The 23229-nt window shown below is 49.0% G+C and overlaps 1 protein-coding gene across 1 annotated transcript in view; it reads left to right on the plus strand.

Annotated features, from left to right (window-relative positions):
• The window catches only part of LOC119310349 (ABC transporter G family member 11-like), a 12804-nt gene extending 3317 nt beyond the window's left edge, over positions 1-9487 (plus strand). Inside the window, exons 4-8 of the mRNA XM_037586131.1 lie at positions 7411-7497; positions 7616-7744; positions 7847-8041; positions 8128-8214; positions 8581-9487. Of these exons, the coding sequence (XP_037442028.1) occupies positions 7411-7497; positions 7616-7744; positions 7847-8041; positions 8128-8214; positions 8581-9258 (1176 nt within the window). The 3' untranslated portion in view covers positions 9259-9487. The remainder of the gene's footprint in view (positions 1-7410; positions 7498-7615; positions 7745-7846; positions 8042-8127; positions 8215-8580) is intronic.
• The last annotated feature ends 13742 nt before the right edge of the window (positions 9488-23229 follow it).

Raw genomic sequence — 23229 nt, forward strand, 5'->3', positions numbered from 1 at the left:
AATGTATGGCTGAAGGTCGGTCCTTCTGAGTCTTCCAAGCGACAAGGGCAACCCCAAATACTTGAGAGGGAACTGGGTGATAGCCGCCGAGAAGTTTGCCAGAACTGCGGTGAGGTCGACATCGGAGCAGCGAATTGGGGCAATCGAGCTCTTAGCCACATTGGTCACCATGCCCGTAACCTCCCCGAAGCCTTGAAGAATATTTGCCAGGCAGGATATATCCTGCACCGAAGGGGCAATGAAGATGGCAGCATCATCAGCGTAAAGAGAGATCCGAGGATGTTGTGAACCTCCAGGACTTTCGCTCATCAAACCAGACGCAGTTGCTTTATCCAGAATTTGTTGCAGCGGGTCGATGGCGATATCGAAAAGCAGGGGGGATAGCGGGTCTCCTTGGCGAAGTCCTTGGCCGTGAGCAAAGTCCTTACCGGGGATACCGTTAAGGATTACTCTAGACGTGGCCGAGGAGAAGAGGCTGGATAGCAGAGCACGCCATCTAGGAGGAAAGCCGAGACGGCGCAGAAGGTCGAGTAGATAGTCCCAGCGGACTGTGTCGAAAGCTTTGGCAATGTCCAGCTTTATGAGGAGAGCCGGAGTTTTGCTGCGATGGAGACTGCGAGCGGTGTTTCTGACGTACATAAAGTTGTCATGTATGGTTCTTGTTTTGATGAAGGCACTTTGGCAGCGAGAAACAATAGCATCCATCTTCGGACCGAGCCGGCGAGCCATAGCTTTAGCGATAATCTTCGGGACCACGTGGATGAGGCTTATTGGCCTGAAATCCGTGATGGCTTCCGCACCGTCCTTCTTTGGAAAGAGGACGATGTTAGCTGTGTTGAGGATGGCGAAATTAGAAGCTGACTGCTCGGAGAAAGAAGTGATGGCCCTCATGAGATCATCTTTGACAATATCCCAGCATGATTGAAAGAAAGCAATGGAAAATCCATCGGGGCCGGGGGCCTTTTCTGAAGGCATATCATCGATCGCCTCCTTAATTTCCAACTCAGAGAAGGGGAGGTCGAGATCTTCCAAAGCATGGGTGCTAGGATCAACGACCATCCAATTGAAGTCTAGCTGCCGGAGGGGAGGGCGACCCAAGGTCTTGGAGAAGTGTTCGAGAATGACGTTCTCCTTATCTTCATGTGTTGTCAGCCAACCATCATTATGTTTGAGCCTTTGGATATGGTTCTTGCGTTTCCTCGAGTTAATCCGCAGATGAAAGAACTTTGTGTTGGCGTCTCCATCACGAAGATAGTTGATTCTGGAGGCCTGACGTTTTCTAGAGCGTTCCAAGGCCACCAACCCTAGAATCCGTCTTTTAAGGCCGGCACGGAGGGCCCTCTCTTCCGTGGACAGGGGGCGAGAATCCTGGGCGACATCTAACTGGAGAATGACCTCCAGAGCCATGGAGAGCTGAAGCTTGCAGTTAGAGAAGAGACCCCTGCTCCAGGATCGCAAGCTGAGCGCGGTGGTCTTGAGCTTGTGGTTGATTACGTGCACCGGCTGAGTGTGAGAAGAGGGCGCTGACCATGCCTGTAGAACCGTCTCTTGGAAACCCGGCATTTTAGTCCAGAAGGTTTCAAAGCGGAAAGTCGCAGGTTTACGGGGCCCACTCTGGTTGGAAAGGAGGAGGGGGCAGTGGTCCGACAAGGATGACGAAAGAGCGTGCAAGACATGACTTTCGAAAGTCAAATCCCAGCTCGGGTTGCAAAAAGCGCGGTCCAGCCTCTCGAGAGTGGGGTTCTCCCTTTCATTGCTCCAGGTGAACTTCCTGTTCTGTAGTTTTATCTCCTTGAGATGGCAAGTATTCAGAGCACGCCTGAACTGGCCCATGAGACGAAGATTCAGCTTGTCATTGTTCTTGTCTTCCGCTTGAAGGATGAGGTTAAAGTCACCAAGGATGAGCCATTTCTGATCGTTGTTGGGAGCAGTGGCGATGATTTCGGCAAGAAAAGCTCCTTTATCTGTGTCAACGCTAGGGCCATATACAGTGGTGAGGAGAAAAGAGGTGCTGCACTCACGGATGGTGATCTGGGCGGAGATCAAAAAGCTGCCAATGTGAACGTTTGTAACAGAGACTTGATCTTCATTCCAAAGAAGAAGAATACCACCTCGTGTGCCAACAGCTGGCTTGTGAGCGAAAGATCTGAGCTTAAAACCACCAATGTAGGCCGCAGTTTGCTGATCTATGAAATCAAGTTTGGTCTCTTGAAGACACGCGATATGGCAGGGAGTGTCTGACAGAAAGGCGTGGACCGTGTCTTTGCGAGCTTGGTCGTTCAGGCCTCGAACGTTCCAGTCAGCCACGTTGAGGTTGGGACCGATCATCTTAGCAGCTCAGAAAAGAAAGCCAGATAGTAGATGAAAACTGGGGTGACATGCCCGCCCCCAAAGCTATTGCATAACATCAAGACTGAGACAAACATGCCAAAAACTAGGGGCCATCGAACCACGAAACCATAACCTGGTCTCCATCTAAGCAAAGTCTTTCTGAAGGCTAGAATCAGCTCCACCCGCACCGCCCATGGCGATCAGCGCATTATCCGCATCCATGATGCTACGAACGTTCAGCTTAAAAAGCATAGCTAGACCTTCAATGGTCTTGTCTGGCAGCTGAGTCTTGAACTTGCTGATGTACTTCTCCCTAGCTTGAATCAGAGGCAAACCTTCGGCATCACAGCCCATTTTGTTGAGGAGCACTTGTATCGCCTTATCCATAGCGTGCATCACCGGCTTAGCACGAAGGCGCTCGCTGCGACGTGCCTCAGAAGGGGGCACAGCCACAGCTGGTCGAGGACGTGGTGTGATCGCAGCAGGCCGCGGGAGGAGCGGCACAGGCGGCCTGTCGAAGAGATCTTCCACCGAGCTCAAAAAAGGCGTTTCGGCCGGCGCAGACTCGAGCTCCGTGGAAGGCGTCTCCAGCTCCAGCAAGGTCGGGTCGGATGGGGCCTCGACCGCCTGGCCCAGCTGCCCGTTTGGCTCTTGCATATGAAGTGGCAGGAGCGCCACCTCATGCCCCAGAGCATCGGAAGCTACCTTCTCCATGTCGTCGTCCCAGACCTCCGGAACGTGGGGCTGGAGCAGAAGCGAGAGCGGCGACGCTTGACAAGTGGGTGCAGCCATGGGACACTCCTCCACGGGGGCTTCATCTTCCCATGTACTCTGTGGGGCAGCCTCAACCGAGGGTGGCAGCGAAGCGAGCTTCGAATTCAGGACGTCAGGAACGCCTTTGATGGCCAGGGACCAGTCCCGGCACGGCTCCTGATGCGGCGAGGCGCGACCGAGCGAGGTCAGCATAGGCGAGTTCGGGGACGCTCCCAAAGCCCACTGTGCAGCCAGCAGCTGTCCCGGCGCGAAGACGGTGGGCGCCGCGGAGGGAGTGGTAGGCGTCATCGGCTGTAGAGGTTTCATGGTGGCGGAATGCAGCGCGGTCTCAGGAGCAGCAGAAACTGAATGCTGGAGCTGCACCAGGACGGAAGCCAGGGCTGGGGGCGTGGCTACAGCCGGGGTCGCGTCCTTCTGGTTGTAGCTGCGGTGCCCGCGCTCGCTGTTGTGGTGGCGAGAGGAGCGATGGTGTCCATGGCTGCATCGACGGTTGTCCAGGGGTGCGCGTCGGCCGGAGTCTCTTGCGCGCGACCTATCCCGAGCGTGGCGAGGAGAATGGCGGTCAGCGTCACCATCATCGTCATGTGGATGGCGTGTGGTTGGCCTGCGATCATCACAGCGTCGTCCAGCGCGGGATCGGCTGCGGCGGCGTTCCTCGCGGCTGCGTGAACGGGAGCGTCTGGAGTTGTCATGGCCAACGTAGCCCCGCGAACGGGGGCGGCGCGCCTCCACACCGTCCGCAGGCCGAGAGCGGGATCGGCGCGCCTCCGTACCGTCCGCGGGTCGAGAGCGGGAGCGGTGCGACCCCTCAGGCGCAGGTCTTGAGCGGGAGCGTCGAGAGTCGCCGCGCCTGGCTTGAAACCTTCCCAGGTCCTTCTGGTCGCGGGCGTCCTTGTCGCACGGGCGGAGGTCACCGAGTGGTGGGATCGCCGCCGGGAGGACGGAGCCGGCGCCCGCATCCACTGGCATGCCATCTATGGTGCCCAGGTGGCAAGGCGGGAGGGCGTGCACTCGCGGCCTGAAGTCCGAGATAGGGGCGTCACCATCAAGCACCGGTGCGCCGTTGAAATCCTCGATGCGGTCGATGTGGAGAAGTACCCGGAAGGTCATGCCCCTCTTCCACTGGTCCGGCCTGTCCTCGTCGATGCGAATCCTTGAAGAGAGGCCGCAAGGCGCTTTGTTGACGAAGGTGCACCACATGGCCTTGGCGATGCGGCGCGGGGACGGCGTCCAGACCCACATACCGAACGATGAGGTGACCTCCATCGTGGTGAAGCCGTCGTCGAACCGTTGCACCGCGCAGTTCCGCCCCACAAGTTGGTCCACGATTTCCGGGCGCCAAGCGAACGGCGGCAGGCCGTCCACCAACACATGGGCGCGGTAGTGGAGGTCAGCGTTGTAGCCGTGCGAGACCGCACGCCATGGCCGGAAGTGGACGTCGAGCCCATCAAGCTTGAAGCAGCATCTTTCGGTGCGCATCACCCGGTCGCGGAGCTCGGCGGAGGAAAATTTGACGATGTACTGCTCGGGGAAGTGGGAGCTCACCACCAACTCCGAGGGACGGAGACGGTACTTCCTGCAGAAGACGTCTTCAACGTCGGAGCGGTCGGCCCCCGACGGTGCAGAGAGCGTCCAAGCCACGATGGCCGAGCTTTCCCAGTCCAGCCGAGCGCGGTCGAGGTCGTAGGAGGTGGCGATGTAGCACGTATCTTCCTCTGTGCGGAGCGACGGGTCGCCCAGTCCAACGCCGTCCATCTCAGCAGCCGCGCAGACGGCGGCCGGCGGGGCCGGAGGGTTGAGAGGCGTCGGGCTCGGGGTGGAGGCTTGCAGAAACGAGCGCGGAGGCCTCTTGGGATGGCGTTCCCGCGTGCAGACGGCGACGAGGTGGTTGGGGGACTTGCAGCGGTGGCAGAGTCGGAGTCTGCCTTTTGAAGGCACGGAGGATGGCTGTTCTCCTCCCCCTTGATGACCGCGCGAGGAAGAGGAGCGGCGGCGCAGCAATGAAGAGGCGGCGTTTCGTGTTTCGAAGCGGGCTTCACGACGCGCGCGACGGGAACGCACCAGAGTCCAGCCCGGTTCCGATTCCCCAGGAGAAAACGGTGGGCCCGCGGGATCCTGTCGGCGCGGGGAGGTTGAGCCTTGAGCGCCTTGGAGATGGGGGGCTGGGAGGATGAAGCGCACCGAGCCCCGCGGGCGTGCCGTCCTGGAAGAGGAAGCAGAACGAAGGATTCCCTTCGGGGCAGCCGACGGGAAGGACGAAGATGGAGGACAGCCCGCGCTCCTCCAGGCAGACAGCGCGCCATTAACGCGGTCGCAGACCTCCGCGGACGGCACGTCCAGGATGAGAGAGCCGACGACGGAGCTTCGGAGGCGAGGCGACGCACGAGCCTCGCGCGGCGGCGGAAGGGGGTTCGACGAAGCGGCGGCACCGGATCTTGGCGCCAAGGGTTGAGCTGGCCTCCTGAGGGGGGCCGAGGGGTAGCTGAGGGGCAGGGAGGGTGGGGGAGGTGGAAGGTGGTGGAGGGGGCGCCGGGGAGGGTTGGCCAAAGCTGGGACGCCGGCAGGAGGCGGCGGCGGCGGCCCGCCGCTGGGAGCGGGGGAGTCGCAGGAGCGCGGCCTCCTAACGGTCATATTTCTTCCCCAATAGAACTAGAATCTCATGTTTGGACTTTGCACATGATCGCGACCCTAGTAGGCGTATTCACAGTTTCACACTGGACGGTGGTAATACAAATTATTTGATGTTTAGGGTTTGATCTTTAGGTGAGATATATAATGATCTTATATAAAACATACATACTGATTTTTTAGCACGTACCTATGGGGGTATATCTGCAGTCCAAACATTTCAGCCAAAATTTTGATCTAAATCTAGAGAAATAAATAAATAATCTTCTGTAAGTAATATCACCTTTGGTTGGGTAATTGGGTACACCATTCATAGCTTATTTAACTTAGCTTTCCACCCACAACAGAATTGTACTAAAGGATTTCAGAAAAATACATTATTAACTTTCAAAGAGATCACAATTGCCAAAGAAGTACCGTACGACCGTAGTAATTATGCGCTCCCTCCGTTAACAAATATAAGATATTTTAAATATTTCAATATATATTTTCCCAACCGGGCATCCCTTTTCCGTTAATTGCTCAATAGAAAGATAACAAAGTTCAATTTAAATATTTTAATATAAACTGTATACAAATTGAAATGAGTAAATAAATACAATGAAACATGTCTGTATACATCTAACATAAAGAAAAAGGTTATAACATCACTTCAGTTAGCAAGCATGACAATATTCGTGGTTCAATTTTTTCTTTTTTGATAAAAACTTGCCGTGCATCCCTGGAATTTGCCATCCTTGCGTGACTGAAATTGTCATCGAAAAACGTCAGGACCAGAGTGTCATGCACCTGACGTGTGACACTTATCATTTGATTTTTTTTTAAATAACGGAGGGAGTATTAAAAAAATGACTAGAGTTCGCCCGGAGAACAAGAGGAATAGTTTTAACTTGCAGAAGCAACATCACGTACGTGCTGTGGAAAGACAGATCACGATATTAATCACTGTATGCACAGTTGGAACTGTGCTCGATTCACTGGTAGGGACTAGGAGCACTGTACACAATCGATCCAAACCACCGGGGAACATATGGACTGCGCCACGCACTGGGAACATTCGTTTTGGCAGGGAAGCTTACTCCCAAAAAGAATAAAAAATCACACACGTTTGGCTGGCCACATGCATTGATCGATCAGTGCCGCCTAACTCAACTGCGGCATCGCGTTCATAGCACAGTGGCGAAGATCTGCTTGCATTCCGGACTGTTTTTTGAGTGGTGACAGCTGAGGCTGAAAGCTCGGTTTAGCTGTAGACGACTGTGGAGAGATCGTCTAGTACTCGTATTATAGGTAATCCACTGTGCGAAGCAAGTCTCCTGATACATACAACAAATTAATAGGTGTATTTTTTAGGAAGTATTAGGTGATAGTAATTTTATGGGGTGATTAAATTGACCACACGGTTTGAACAAACACGCGTGTTTTCCTAGCTGACGGTGTGCCGGTCGCGGAGGAGAAAAATGCGCCACGGTCGGTCGGTCCGTAGGTACGGTAGATAACTGAAGAAATGGTATTGCTAATCCTTTGACAAAACATGTGAAAGTTCAGACATGCCATGTGTTCCTATCTTCCTCACTCGCTGGACCTGGATTACTACAGTTAAAGTACACAAGAAACTCTTGAAGCCACTGAGTTTTTTGTTACCTAATAATTTGTTTGTTTGTTTGTGTGTTTCAGTTCTTCACTTTGAGCGGGTTTCCTTGCCCGTCGCTGATGAACCCTTCCGACCACTTCCTGAGGACCATCAACAAGGACTTCGACAATGTGAGCAGATCGCCACCGTTCAATCAACAAGGACCTTAATTATCTACTCCTATATATATCTGAAGTCCTCTTGGTGAATAGTACTCCTAACCATGCGCTCCATCAATTGATTTCTCAGGACATCGAGGAAGGCCTCGGCGGGAAGAAGATGACCACCGCCGAGAACATCGATGCGTTGGTGGTCTCCTACAAATCCTCCGTGCACATGGACAAGGTGACTCGGCAGATCGCTGACATACGCGGCACTGTGAGTAGTCCGGACTCCATGTACATTTTGAAACTTTCAGTTGGAGTACTGAATTTTGCAAATCATAAGCGTGTACGTATGTGGTTTGTCATGTGGTTTCAGGGAGGGGAGGTGGTGAAGATGGAAGGGCAGCAGCCGAGCTTCCTGATGCAGTCCTTCGTGCTAACCAAGAGGTCCTTCATCAACATGTACAGGGACCTCGGCTACTACTGGCTCCGCTTCGCTATCTACATCGCCCTCTGCCTCTGCTGCGGCACCATCTTCTATGACATCGGCCATAGCTATGGATCCATACAGGTGCGTAGCAAGAAGTCTCTCATTGTAGTTGCCACCGCCACTGGTCACTGTTGTGTTAACCATGTGATTGAATACTTTGCATGCAGGCCCGTGGCTCCATGCTCATGTTCGTCGGCGCCTTCCTCACCTTCATGGCCATCGGAGGCTTCCCGTCTTTCGTCGAGGACATGAAGGTGAAGTTTCCAATTGAGTTCCAAGTCATGTCACGTCTCATGATGATGGTTTTCACTTTCAGTGAGATTTTGATGAAATCCGCTGAATTTCATTAATTTTAGCAGACACTAAAATATTTATGTTCCGCCAACAAATTTAGGAAATTTTGGTAGTAAATAGAAATTCAAATATTTTTCAAAATATTTCCAAAAAATCCAAACTCTTAATTGAATTCAAATGAATATTTCGGCCCTTTATTCGAAATGAAAACCAAAATCACTGAAATTGACTAATTTTTGGTTGGTGCTGAAATTTTTCTAAAATCAAAATTGAAAACCATGCTCACGATACGTTGATCTGATGTGCTTTATGTATGGCCAACGCAGATATTTGGAAGGGAGAGGCTGAACGGGCACTACGGTGTCTCGTCGTTCGTGATCGCCAACACAGTCTCGGCGACGCCATACCTTCTCCTGATTTCCCTGGTGCCGGGTGCAATGGCCTACTACCTGGTCGGCCTGCAGAGGAGTTTCGACCACTTCGCCTACTTCGCACTGGTGCTCTTCATGACCATGATGCTCGTGGAGGGCCTGATGATGATCGTGGCCAGCGCCGTGCCGGACTTCCTCATGGGCATCATCACCGGCGCTGGCATCCAGGGCGTCATGATGCTCAATGGCGGCTTCTTCCGCCTGCCCCACGACCTTCCCAAGCCGGTGTGGAGATACCCCATGTACTATGTCGCCTTCCACAAGTACGCCAACCAGGGGTTCTACAAGAACGAGTTCCTTGGCCTCACATTCCCAAACAACCAGGCTGGCGGCGCTGCCACCATCACTGGCGATGAGATCCTCACGGACTACTGGCAGGTGGAGATGGGGTACAACAAGTGGGTCGACCTCGCGGTCCTGTTCGGGATGGTCATATTGTACAGGGTGCTCTTCTTGGCCATCATGAAGCTTACCGAGAAGGTGAAGCCCATGGTGAATGGGCTCAGGTTCAGGAGCACCCAGCCGTCGGTGCACATCACCGACCAGGGTTCTGAAGCAAATGGAGCAATGTGAGGCCACAGAGATCATCACAATTATTTCTTTGTTAGTAGAGAATTGTTGCTTATGAGTACTGTAGTGTTGCAGCGTTTTGTAGTGTATGTAAAGACAGCAAAAAAAGAAGTGCACAAATAGTGTCAAATTCACATTGACAAAGGGCATTTTTACAAAATGTAATTAGTTCATAGGCCGGTCATAAGCAGTTTGTTGATATACACGAGTATTACTAATTTTTAAATGAGGGGTCACCCCTGATTTTCATTTTTCTGAAAATTGATAACACAAGCATCCATCAAGTTCCTATTAAGGCATCAGTCTCAATGTCACATGACAGGTTTACGAGCACCTCTAAGAAGAAGAGACGTCTACCAAGCAAAATCTAAACCTTATTACATGACCCCACCACCAGCACCAAAGCTTTTAAAAGTAAAGTTGAATACAAACTAAAACCATTATCTAAAACCACAACAACATATCTCCAGGGTCATCATGCAGCAATCTTGAGCATCACAGGCACCTAGCCTCTCCTTTTGCTGAAGAGATGAGCCGCAACCCACGACATTAGTCTTACCCGTCTGGAGACTCCCTATCTTGGCCGTTTCCCGGAGCAGGGCCGTCGAACTCAATGTCCTCCAAAGATGGCGATGACGTTGTTGTGTCGAGGGTGGCGACGACCCTGGTTGTAGGTGGTGTAGGGTGTGGGCCACGGGATACATCATTGGCGGCAAGATGTGGAAACAACGCCGGCGGTGGGCGCTTCGGTGGCGGCTGGGTGGGGAGGGCGGGCGTCGTGGGTGGCAAAGATGCTAGAAGCTGGGTGGTGGCGGCTAGGGCGAAGAGGTCGGGGAGGTCGAAATTAATGGGGTGGGGGAATACTAGCTTGTATGCCATCGATGAGCGAGCTAGGGGAAAACAAAGGCTGGACAACATAGATGCCCGTGGCATGTCCGCGCGGACACAAATCTAGCCCAAATTTAAATTGGAAATGGGCAAAAGCGGATGTCGGTTCGTTTATGTCATCAGTTGGACCGTGTGTTTTGTCCGCGCGTAATGAAACGACATAGGTGGACGAAATAAAGTCAGCCCCGTTAGAGTTGCCCTACAAAGAGCAGTGGTATTTTTAGAAGGTCTACCCATGGTCTCCTCTGGTCATGTGTCCCTGCTGAAGCTAAATCTTCCAAACTTTCACAACATTTTAGCCTTTTGGATGCAGGATGAGTTTTTCTTTTTGACAACTCGATGCATGGATGAGTTGGTGCCTTGGTGGTCTTCAAAAAGGGTATCCCGGAACGTCGTCGCCCTGGCCATGTGGTCACTTTTCACGAGCGTGCTTACGGCCCAGTGCATTGCCGTGCCACCGCTGACTAGCTCAAAAGTTATCCTCTGCGCAGGTAGGCTAGAGTGGGGACATCGGGACACCGTACGTGACGACCTGACCGGCCCGCGAGACCAATGGAAGAAACAAAAAACTTTGCTAGGCTACCGTAGCTTTTGTAGGCGAGGCGGTGGATGTCTATGGGCACCGATCAACCTGTTTGCATAGGCGCTGCGCGAATTCCCGTCAATAATAGTCTGCGGCACCGCCAGCTCCATGGTGCCAACTGCTAGGTAGTGAATGGTCTACTCTAGTGGAGTGCTGGTAGCCAGTGCTATTAAGTCAGTGCAGTCTCGGTTGTCAAAAAGGAAAACAAAAAAAAACGGTCGGTGCTCCAGAGAAGTAGACTTTGCATGATGGTGTGGGAAACTAGCTGAAGACCATATGTCTGCGTAGCGTGCGTTAGATGTAAAACCCACACGTGGCGTGTGTTTCAAGTTTTTGTACATTCGAATTCAGCTTCTTATTCTTCTCTTCTGCTTCCATCTTTTTTTTAGTATTTTGCCTAGCAAGGTTGCTCAAAGTCCTGGGTTAGCTGGTTCGTGTGTTGCAATGCATATTGCATGCGTACGGTCGTAGACTAGACTAGACTATATCATGCATGGTTAATTAGAGCATCTAGCATCTACAATCGGACCTCTCAAACACGTCTCAAATGCCCGATCAGACCGTCCGGTCACACAAAAACAATCCAATCGAGCTCTCAAACCACGAACAAATGTCCGGACTGACCGGCATCCCCCATATCTAGCCAAACTGTAGGATAAATATGAGGCGGCTCGGGCGTGTCCGCCCGACCCACAGTTGGCCCACCCTGACCCCATAAAATCCCCCTCCAGAGCAAACCCTGGGCTCACTTCACTCTACTTCCCTCCTCTCCGCTCCCTGACGCTTCCCTTTCACCAATCTGTCCAATCCCGAGTGCCGGCAACCATGTATAGCACCGGCAGCCACTTCGACGAAAGCTCCGGAGAGGAGGATGAGCTGGCGTTCCGTATCACGCTGGAGCGCTCGCGGGTCAATATGGGAGGCAACTTCGGGCCAGGTGCAATGCCACCCATCGCCCATCGTCGCAGCACAGACGCCGGTGCCGGCCCTTCACGTGCTGCACGCGGATCTGCGAGGGCAACCCAATCGACGCCGCCCGTCCGACGGCCTCCATCACCTCCGACCGCTGCTCCGCACACGGAACAGTGGGTTCTAGTGCCCGCTTCGCCGACGTCGCGGATGCGGACTCTGGAGTCAGAGGCCCGCGCCTCCCTCCGAGAGAGGAATAGGGCACGTGAGATGGGGGTCGCATCTGACGTAGGTGCGCAGTCCGTTCGTTGCCGCCGCGTCATGCCAGTGGTCGCGGAGGAGGAGTGTCTCCTCCCGTGGGTGTATCGCCGGTCACTTACCACGGCGGAGATGGACGCTCGGCGGCTCCAGAGGATCAACGACAAGCAGCTCCGAATCGACATTTCGCAGTCCGAGCGGGAGGCGGCGAAGGTGGCGGCAAAACGACAAGGATGGCCAAGCTCAAGCGCAAGCAGGACCGCATCGTATGGCGGTTGAAGGGCTACATCATCATCTCTGATTCCTCCTCCTCCGACGTCGACCCGCCTCCTGCCGCGGACGCCTCCAGTAGCACCGGCGACCGGAAGGGCAAAGGGTCGACGAGGAAGTGGTGAATTCCGACCTTCTCCACATTTATATAATCTAGCTCCTATCTAGTTAGCATTTTCGGACGGTTGAACTGCGTGAATTTTGCCAGTTTGGTGATCTTTTGATGATGCTATGTGAATTATGCCCGTTTGCTATCGGTTTATATGTCCTTTAATTTGCTTTTGATTTTGGTCCATTAGTCTACGTAGTACGTTGCATGGTTTTGTATGGATATAGGGTGCTGGATATGAGATACACAACTGTGGAGCGTGCGGATTTAGAAAGTTATTGTCCACGGTCACGCTCGGGCGCGTCCACAGGCGTAAAGGGTGCCGGATTTGGCAAATCCGGTTATAGATGCTCTTAGGTGGATAATTACCATCTCATCGGGTCGATAGGGCAGAAAACTGGAAATTGATGTGGATTTTGTTAGTTACTTAGGTTATTATCATCGATGACAAAAGTGTCGTTCTCTGCTAGACTAGATCAATAATGCCACCTCATGGAAAGAAATGGTACACAAGTCCATGGTCTCAAGACGAATTGGGATTTTTCAATTCCATTTTTGCTGCGCCAGGTAGCACGACTAGTGTGTTGGATCTTTTGTTGGTAAAAGAAAACTAGTATATGATTTTCTATGAGCTCATGACCCATCCTCTCCGAAAATGTCGGCGAGATAACCGTTTTTAGATGCAAGGTCAGCCGCTTAGCGTCGTTTTGGACACGGCGAGACACACAGTAGACGTGCTCGGTCGCGTCAGAAAACGTCGACGACGAGGGCCATGCTGCATGCATGTGACGAGTGCTTGGCAATGAGAACGATATCCTAATGTGAGATCTAAGGCATATTGAATGCTTGACCATGACATATATTTAGTTTCGGCCAGCCACCACGCCTCTATTTTAATCAACTGTGTACGTAGTACCGAAATGTAAATTATAGTGACAGAGGTATGCACTGATCTTTTACTGCATCCAAGATATAAATAGGGGAAATTGGCCGAACGTAGAATTCAACATGTATAGGTGGTATGCAATGATTTTTCCCTAAATCCAGTTCAAACAGGACAACGCTGTTTTTCCTGAATCTTCAGTAAGATTTCAGTATTTTTTTTGGGTACCTTGGTGCCCCCCCCCCTCCCTCGTGTCGCCTCCTTTGAGGCGACCCGAGGGACAACCCTAACCCGCCGCCGCGTCCCTCCCCTCCCCCTCCTCCCCCTCCGCCGCCACCGAAGGTGCTCGCCGGCGCGGGTGCGCGACACCTAGGAAGGTGGCGGCGGGGATCCGGCGGATACGGCTTGCTGATGAGCCTCTGCGCCCGGAGCGGCGGCTCCGACGTGTGGCGCGCGGCGTGGCCTTTGCGGCGGGCCTCACCGGCGAGTGGTGTGTGGGTTACCTCCCTGGCCGCGCGGGCGGCGCAGGGGGGTGGTGGGGGGTGGCGGTCGTCGGCGGTCCGCCGCCCCCGCGGTGGTCTGCTGGCAAATCCTGGAGAGAAGTCCCTTCCTCGACCCCGATCTTCCCGGATCCGTGCCGGCCCTGCCCTCTTGTGGCTGCGGTCGTCGTCCCCGGGGCTCGACCGGGCGGATCTGGTGGCTGGGTGTGTTTTCGGCGGAAACCCCTGGCCGACGCGGCGTCCACTCCAAAGGCGACGTCTTCCGGCGCTGTTCTCCTTCCTTGAGGCTTCAGAGTGGAGTCCCTCCCTCCCACCCCCCTCGAGCACAGGTGAAAGCATGCCCTCCCCTGCTTGGACAATGACGACACTCGGTGCCGTGCTCCTTCCTGAAGGCGTCTAACGGGGCTTGCTCTTGCGTTGGTAGAGCTGTTGGTGGTGCGGTGAAGGTTGTGGCGGCCTGATCCTCTATGCGGCAGCCTGCACGTCCCTGGTGAGGATGGTCTCTGCCACTGAAGCCATATGAGGGGATTGGTGTCTCGGTATCCGGCGCCGGTGGTACCCTGGTTGGTGGGAGTCCTGGTCTCCAACGATTCCAATCCACAACCGGTGCAAGGCTTGGCCCCTCTTCGGCCTTCTCTGTGGCATTCCGTCTTCGATCGACGAGTCTCGGCCGGCGCCCTGCCTTGCGGCTGCCGTCGATGGTATTCTAGTGGTCGGCCTCCGTTGCATGTGGGTCTGCCGCTGATGTGTCTCATGGCAGCTTGGGCTCTTAGTCTGGGTTCTATGGAACATCTCCATCGTTCGCCGGTGCGGCACCTGTCGAGCCTAGGTGAAAGCGTAGTGGCCCTTTGCGGCGACGGAAACAGACCTTGTGGTTGCTCATGTTTGGCCCTCTGGTTGGAGTCAGCGGCACGATGCATTGCCCGGTGTTGCCCTCCTTCTGAGGCCTTAGTTTGGTTAGTTGGTTTTGGCTTTGCGGCGGTCGATGGCTTCGACGCTTGTTGTAGCCTTTGAGTCGTTCCTTGCAGCGCTATGTATCTTTTTCCGCATTACTTTCTTGGGAGTACCTAGAACTCATCTAGATGAGATATAATTTGGTCTCATTCACTTTGAAAATAAGAAGAGATACAACCCATGTCAGCACACATGCATCTTATAGCATCACATCCAATGGCTATAAAAGGTGAATGAGACCGAATTATATCTCATCTAGATGAGTTCTAGCAAAACTGTTCTTTGTTTCTCTGTTGTGTAATTCCTATGTATTCCTGGTCGGTTGATGGCTTTGTTAATTCAAAGATGGGCTAGGTTCGAGCCTTTTCTCTAAAATTTTCAGTTTTTTGACGTTTTTGCTTGAGTCCTTATTAAATTGTTTTTATATATTTGTTCTCACTCTCACTTTTTTGTTCTCTCAATAATTTTTGTATTCTGTCACACATGTGAAGTCACCATCGGTTTTCGACAAAATCTATCTTTTTCTTAGAGTTTTGATCCTTAAATGTTGAGAGTAATGGCACACATGTTAAGTAACCAAAGAAGGTACACATCTTTTGATGTCGCTGTCGTTGAACTTTTGAATTGATCTGAAGTACCTGACACCATACCTCACCGGGTGCACACATGACTATAGACCTAAGCTACCGCCTCGAGGAGACAGTAGGAATCTACGCCGTAGCTCCGTTGACTTTGTCCCGCCGAACAAATCTCGACGATGAAGCGCTACCATCCGTCGAGCCCTGCCTCTGCGAGGACAACACCATCCTCCACACGCCTCTGGATGGTACGAAGTACCACCAACACAAGGGCGAGGCGCGGGGATAATTTATTCAATGTTGACGCCACAGCCAATGTTTCACCGCCATCGATTAGAGACAAACCCTAAACTATCTGTACCCTACCCCTACCCCTACCTGATCGAAGAACTAGGGTCCTCACCCCCTCCCATCGCCGGAGCGGCAGACGGAGGGAGAGGGGGCCCATGATCAACACCGGAGAGAGGGCCCATGTTCGCCTCTTGCTATAGCAGGGAGGAAAGAAAGCCTCATATGTTCCATTATGGCAGCTTGACTGAAGAAGGTATACATCTTGCCCGGGTATCTAGGTTCGTATATGTAGTTATACAAGAATTGACGGTGTATTATGTACTTGGCACCAAAAAAGGAAGAGAGAAGGCGTATTATGTACGAACTAGCTGGAACGCGTCAGTCCAATTCTAACCAAGTGTAATCCTACTGTACCAAATAGTAGTTTCGACTACTTTCGAGTGATGTGTGGTCCATATACATTTTGGTTGAACAATATTTGAGTCAAGTCAAGATGATACGCTACTATATTACGACATATCTTCCACTGTCTTTCCTGTTAATTATTTATAGTACAACACTACAATTAGTTGTGAGATCTTTGTGTTTATTAGTATACTAACCCCTAGCCCTACCGGACCAAAGCCCTAGGGTCCCCGACCCCTCCCTCTTCGCTGGAGCGGTAGACGGAGGGTGACAGGTCCCACGATCAACGCGAATAGGTGGGTAGATCGCCACCAATGTTCACCTCTCGCGAGAGCAGGGAGGAAAGAAAGCTTTGTATCTTCCATTATGGTAATTTGACTGAAGAACCTACACATCTTGCCCAGGCATCTAGGTTTGTATATGTAGTTATACTAACCATGTGTGGTCGTACAGTACCAAACAGTAGTTTCTACTAGTTTTCAGTAGATGTGTGGTCCATATGCATTTTGGTTGAACAATATTTCAGCGGAGATGATACGCCACTATATATGACATATGTTCCACGCTCTTAATTCCTGTTAATCATTGTACAACACTGCAGTTAGTTGTGAGATCGTTGTCTTTATCAGCATTTATGCATGCGTGCAAGGACAAAACGGACTGCTATTAGTCTACTCATCTCCCTGTCCATTGTTAGATTAGGTGCATGTCATGTGTCATCATGCTAACTAAACACGGTGCCAAAGAAACGATTTTCGCGTCAAAGTCGCGGCTACGTATCTCTGGGCGAAAAAGTAGCCTCGTCGACATATATTAATTTGCACACCTACACACAGCAATTTCCAGCAACGCATGGTTGAATATATCCAAGAGGAGTGCAACCATGTGAGCTGAACGAAACGCTCTATGTATTTTCGTCACCATCCTTACCTCGATTTCGCATAATTTTCCTTGGCGGTGCATGCCTGGCTGAAGTTTAAGGAAAAATGACCATGGGTGAACAGGTGGTCATCCCGGCTCCTATTATTGCTCAACGTGCACTTTGGCCAAAACCTCCATTGGGATAGGTCAACTATCTCCGGATGGATCATTTGTGAAGGAGATAGGACTATCTCCGGATGCCCGCTTTGCAAGCAAAGCCCTGAGACGGCAGCCCACTTACTGTTCCAATATCGCTACACCCTTCGTGTGTGGAACGATATTCTTCGCTGGCATGGCATGGATCACACTCAGGCTACTACTTGGTCAGCGAGGGGCTCGGTGTGGGAATGGTGGAATGGAAACGTATATCTTCGTTCTGAATCCCCCAAGACGCTCGCCTCACTAATGATGCTTAACTCCTGGGAAATTTAGACGGAGCGCAATGCTAGAGTTTTTCGCTACACGGCCGCACCTACGACGGTCGTCATTAGTAAGATAAAAGAGGAGGTGTCGCTTTGGGTGTTGGCGGGCGCCAAATATTTGAGTGTTGTAATGCCGCGAGAGTAGATTTTATTTCTTGCCACTTCGTGGCCTGTCTAAACCTTCTTCTTAATCAATGATTATCTCCGGATGGATCATTTGTGAAGGAGATAGGAATACTGGGTCTGACATGGTGCTTAGGGATTCGAGGGGAGGTTATCTTCTCGGCTTACCGGTACCTGTACAACTGCATGCCCATGAAGTATAGATTAGTTTATTCTTGGGACTGTCTATTCTACATCCGGATGAAATTTAATTAGCTTTCATCCATATTCTTCCAACCAGAGGATGACAAGTGCCCTCTGTCCCATGTCACTTGTCCCCTGTTTGCTTTTCTGTCCCGCTTTTATAAATAGACTAACGGGTCCACACTTCAACTTCAACCCGGACATGGGAGCAGCTAAAAGAGGAGATCAAAGAAGCACATCGATACAGGCAAAGCTTTTCCAAGATGATGTCACCTAAAAATTACATTGACGAAGAAGTATAATTATAATAATATTACCACCAAGAAATTCAGTGTAAATCCACTAAAAACCACAATAATTTCCATCATGCCCACTAAGAATTACAGTGTAAGATGCATTAAAATGACACTGTAAAATCCACTAAAATGACACTGTAAATCCACCAATGATCCAAATGGTTTGCACTAAAAAACTGCTAAGATTAAACACTAAGAATTACAGTGCAAGATGCATTAAAGATGCAACTGTAAAATACACTAAAAAGGACACTGTAAATCCACCAATAATCCAAATGATTTGTACTAGTGGTTCTATGTTACATGCTACTAAAAAAGCAAACTCATCCACCAATTGAGCTAGGACTGCACACATACTGAACCTCACTTGGCATTGCCTCCCTACACAAAAAAATTAAAGAGGCCATAATAGGTAAAGAAAATAGAAGGTAAAAAGAAGAAAACAAAACAAAAATGAACTAGAGGACAAGGAAAATAAGAACATGCATCGCCAAAGAAATCAGTGACAAAAGATTTCTCGCAGTTGTTCAAGGGGCTGAAAAACATATCATTCACATATTTGACCCTAAGATTTGGAATGTCTATATTGGAGAAAAGAATTGCCATCTGAGTTCTTGGTGTGAAGATCTCCATATACTTCAGAGCGAAGACACCACAATCATGCCTGAAAAGTTACAAAGAACACAAAAAATAAGAAAAGAAGCCTACAAACAATCTATATAAAATTAATCAAAATCATGTCAGGCAAAAAAATATAATACTGATTCTCTTGCTTAGGAACAGCTGGGTACAAGACATCAAACTCTTCGAAATTAATTCGTTTGTGCATCATAGGATTGATATACTCATCCCAAAGCCCAATGAAATTATGAATCTGTTTTGAAACTAAAAATCAGGAAAGCATACCAAACTAATTTACTGTAGAAAACAAAATTAAGTGTGTTGTAGCCGATAAGGAGGAGCTGTCAGTACAACTAAAGTGCTTGTTACACTAAAATGACTAACACTAAATGCACTAGACACAAAGTGGTGAATACAGTACAATGGCACTAAGATTCACATAGTACAACAACTAAGAATTACTGTGTAAATCCAATGATAATTACACTGTAAAATTCACTAAGATAAATTATAGTGTAAATCCGTTGAGAGTTACACTGTAAAATCCACTAAGATAGTTACAGTGTAAATCCAATGAGAGTTACACTGTAAAATGCACTAAAGATAATTACAGTGTAAATCCAATAAAAGTTACACTATAAAATGCACTGATCCAGTGAGAGTTACAGTGTAAATCCAATGAAAGTTACACTGTAAAATGCACTAAAGATAATTATAGTGCAAATCCAACGAGAGTTACACTGTAAAATGCACTGAAGATAATTACAATGTAAATCCAATGACACTTACACTGTAAAATGCACATAATTACAGTGCAAATCCAACGAGAGTTACACTGTAAAAATGCACTAAAAATAATTATAGTGTAAGTCCAATGAGAGTTACACTGTAAATCCACTAAGATAAAAGGGGAATACAACTGAAAAAAACTAAAAAAACATGGGAAAAATGCACAAGAGCAAAAGAGGGCAGAGAGTTACAGTGTAAATCCAATGAAAGTTACACTGTGAAATGCACTAAAGATAATTACAGTGTAAATCCAATGACACTTACACTGTAAAATGCACATAATTACAGTGCAAATCCAACGAGAGTTACACTGTAAAAATGCACTAAAAATAATTACAGTGTAAGTTCAATGAGAGTTACACTGTAAATCCACTAAGATAAAAGGGGAATACAACTGAAAAAACATGGAGAAAATGCACAAGAGCAAAGAGGGCAGCATTAAAAACTGTCTGTGTAGTACATGAAAGTGGCACAACTACAAAATCTCACAAAAATATACATGAAAGCTTACAAAAAATTACCAGCTCATCACGGATATCTCTGTGATATGTTGAGTTCTCTCCAAACGCCGAATCAAGAAACACAAAAAAAACTCTATCTTTGATACACACAACAAACGAAAACCAGCGACCATTGAGACCAATAGAGAAGTACAACTGAAATTAAAAAGATAGAGAGTAAAAAAAAATCAGTAACAAATCATGAAGAAGTGTTTCTTTGATTTAGAAGGATGACACTTGTCGAAAAGAAATCAACAGAAACATAGAATCAATAATTTATCTACGTGACCATTTGGGCATAGGGATGCAAGAGAGCGATACGAACAGAATGCTCAATCACATCTAATAGCTTCGTATCAAGAAAATAAATGAAATAATCAATGACAAATGAAAAAAGATGAAGTACACAACCAGCAACAAACTAAAAAATGAAACGTACAAAAGAAAAAGAAAAATCATACTTGCACCAAATATCATGGCTGACAATGCGATTCATTGCAAAATAATGCTTCCTTTCTTGCAAAGTGACAGGAAAAGATTCAACTGTTGAACATAAGGATCTGAAATGAACATTGCTGCTGCAACAAAAGAATTAGATTCCTTTCTAAAGAACTAAGAATTACAGTGTAAATACATTGAGGAAATACACTGTAAATCAACTAATGAATTACATTACAAGAGCAGTAAGAATTACAATGAAGATTCACTAAAAATTACTCCCTCCGTCCAAAAATGAGTGACTCCCTTCGTCCCAAAATAAGGACTGAAACAAAGGGCATCCCATCCGATAGGGACATCGAGAGGGTCATTGACATGGACAGGGATCTGAACTGAAACAAACAACACGTTCAAGCGCATGACAACTAGCCGAATTCAACCAAACAGTCTAGCTCACGCGACAGTCCCGAACCACTTTAACTTTACTGGAAAAAATTCAGTTCACTAACGAGAATCACACATTAAACTAGAAATTTATCCACCAAAAAACATCAACATGAGACTCAATTGACCAGGTAACTCGGCATTTGCATCCAAAATAACGAAGGGTTGTACATCTACAAAAGCTAGCAGAGGATAAAAGGGGGCATACAAACTTATAGTCCAGAGTTAATTCACAATACAATTCAGACTGTAGTTACACTGATACTCAGTGTAATAGATGCTGGAAAAAGAGTGGAAAATTTAGAGTGGATCACTGAAACTTGCACATTACTGAAGTTCCAAAGCCAGAGAAAAAAGCACTCAAAAATTACAGAGTAGATCACTGAAACTTACACATTACAGAAGTTACAAAGCCAGACACAAAAGCACTCGAAAATTACAGAGTAGATCACTGAAACTTACACATTACTGAATTTACAAACCAGACACAAAAGCACTCAAAAATTATAGAGTAAGATGGACTAATAAAACCTGAAACTACAGTCCAAAATCACTAACGCTTAACTCGTAAAATTCAGTCCCAGTCACTCCAAATCTGCTCAAAGTTATAATCCAACTCACTGACAAAAACAACCAGCATCATACACACATACAGTAAACATCTAGGAGCTAGATTCAACATTTACATCCACACATCTACGGGCTGTACACATATAGGGGCACATGAACAACTGCAGAGACATTCAGGAGCAAAAATCAAAAATAGACATGAGGGAACCACCCCTACAACTACATCAAACCAGGCGTTGTTGCATCTACATCTACTATATAGATGTTGCTCCATCTGCAACAAAATCGGACATCTAGGAACCACCACAAACAACCTAAAAGAGCTGGGATCCACCACTACACACGGGAACAAACACACCACTAAGCCAGATCGAGCAAAGTCCTACAGAAATTGCAGCGAAATGAAGACATGGGGAAAGGATACTGGCAAACCAACCTCGTTGTGTGAAGAAGGGAGGCACAGGGCTCGAAGAACACCACAACAAAAGGAGGAGCGGCACGAAATCAACAAAAGAAGATAAGACATCGCCGCCGAATCACCGTACGTCGACCTCTCCTCTGCCTCAACACGCTTCAAGGAGAAGCAACAAGGGGGGTGGAGGATGGGGGAGGGGGGAGGAGGACCGGGCGCCTAACCACCGGCTCGCTCTCCAGAGATCAGCCACAAAGCTAACCAACCAAAATCGCCATGGCTCTCTCCTCGCCGCCGCTCGAAATGAGGAAGGGAAACAGACAAAGTCAGCGGAGAAGATAAAAGGAAATTCAAAAATAAAAGAAAAAACCGGCTAGTACACGGACCCGCCAGGATTAATGGGTCTAAGGGAGAAGATTACGGGCCCAGTAACGAACAAAACACCCCCGAGTCTGGAAAAGAAAGGAAAAAACGCGAATCTTGACACCAGAATCCGACGGACAGAAAAACGGATGAAACTGAATTGTTTTCATCCGGATGAAAATTAGCAATCCCCTTATTCTCTAAGGACCGTCAATGAGTATACAACGGTCGGAATTGCCAATTGTGATGCAATCCGATAGCGCGACTGTTGTTGCTGCATTGACTGATGACTCGCTGGACAGTTTTGCATATGATCATCTCATGTTGGAGATCAAGAAAACTCTGAACTCACGTGGATTTATTCAGTTGAAAATTGAGCATCATCAAAATAGAATTGTTCATAGTTTAGCTAGTATACAAAGATCGGGTGGTAGCACCACTTGTTGGTTGCGTCGTGTGCCAAACATACTCATGTTGTACTAGCGGACCGTAATTCTGTTTCTGAGGAGTAAGACCCACATTATCCCGCAAAAGAACTGCTAGCCAATGGGAACGGTACAAGGAATTTAACTGGTCAAGTTTGTCTTACTCTAAAAATAAGGTTTCGGGTTTGACTCCTGCCGGCGCCGCCGGCGCCGGCCCGCCTCGTCTCCGGTGGCTTTAGGGCCATGGGTGTGGCAGATCTCGGCCCTTGCCGACTAGACGGCTCTTTTTTTTGGAATTTTGTTAAGATTTGTGTCCTAAGTAAGACGAGGCGACGGCGGGGGGCGACGGCGGGGGGCGACCCCTATAGATGGGAAAAGGTTCTCATAGCCTAGACCCCGTTCTGGTGGTGTGTCTAACATTGCCGGTGGACATGTGGAGGCATGTCTCCGGCAGATCTGTTTTTGGTGGATCTGCTTGGATATGATCATCGTTCGTTTACATTCGTGTGTCTTGAGGTTGGATTCTTCCGATCTACGCCACTCTTCTTCAACGATGGTTGCTCTTCTGTTGTGCTGGTTCTATGAGACCTTAGCACAGTGACTTCCCGACTGTCAACTACGACAAGTTTTGCACGGCTCCTGCAAGGGAGGGCGATGACGTCGGGGCGCCATTAGCTTGCTTCAGTGTTTTTAGTCGTCACTAGGTGATCTATGAATCTGGTGGTGTTCGTTATACTGTGATGATTGAAGATGAATAGATCGAAAGTTTTCTTGAAAAAAAAATTCGTCTTATCGATCGATCCCAAGATCCACACGATTTGCAAGTTCTCACGTAACCT

Source organism: Triticum dicoccoides, chromosome 5B, assembly GCF_002162155.2.
Source record: "Triticum dicoccoides isolate Atlit2015 ecotype Zavitan chromosome 5B, WEW_v2.0, whole genome shotgun sequence".
In the NCBI taxonomy this organism is placed as follows: Eukaryota; Viridiplantae; Streptophyta; class Magnoliopsida; order Poales; family Poaceae; genus Triticum; species Triticum dicoccoides.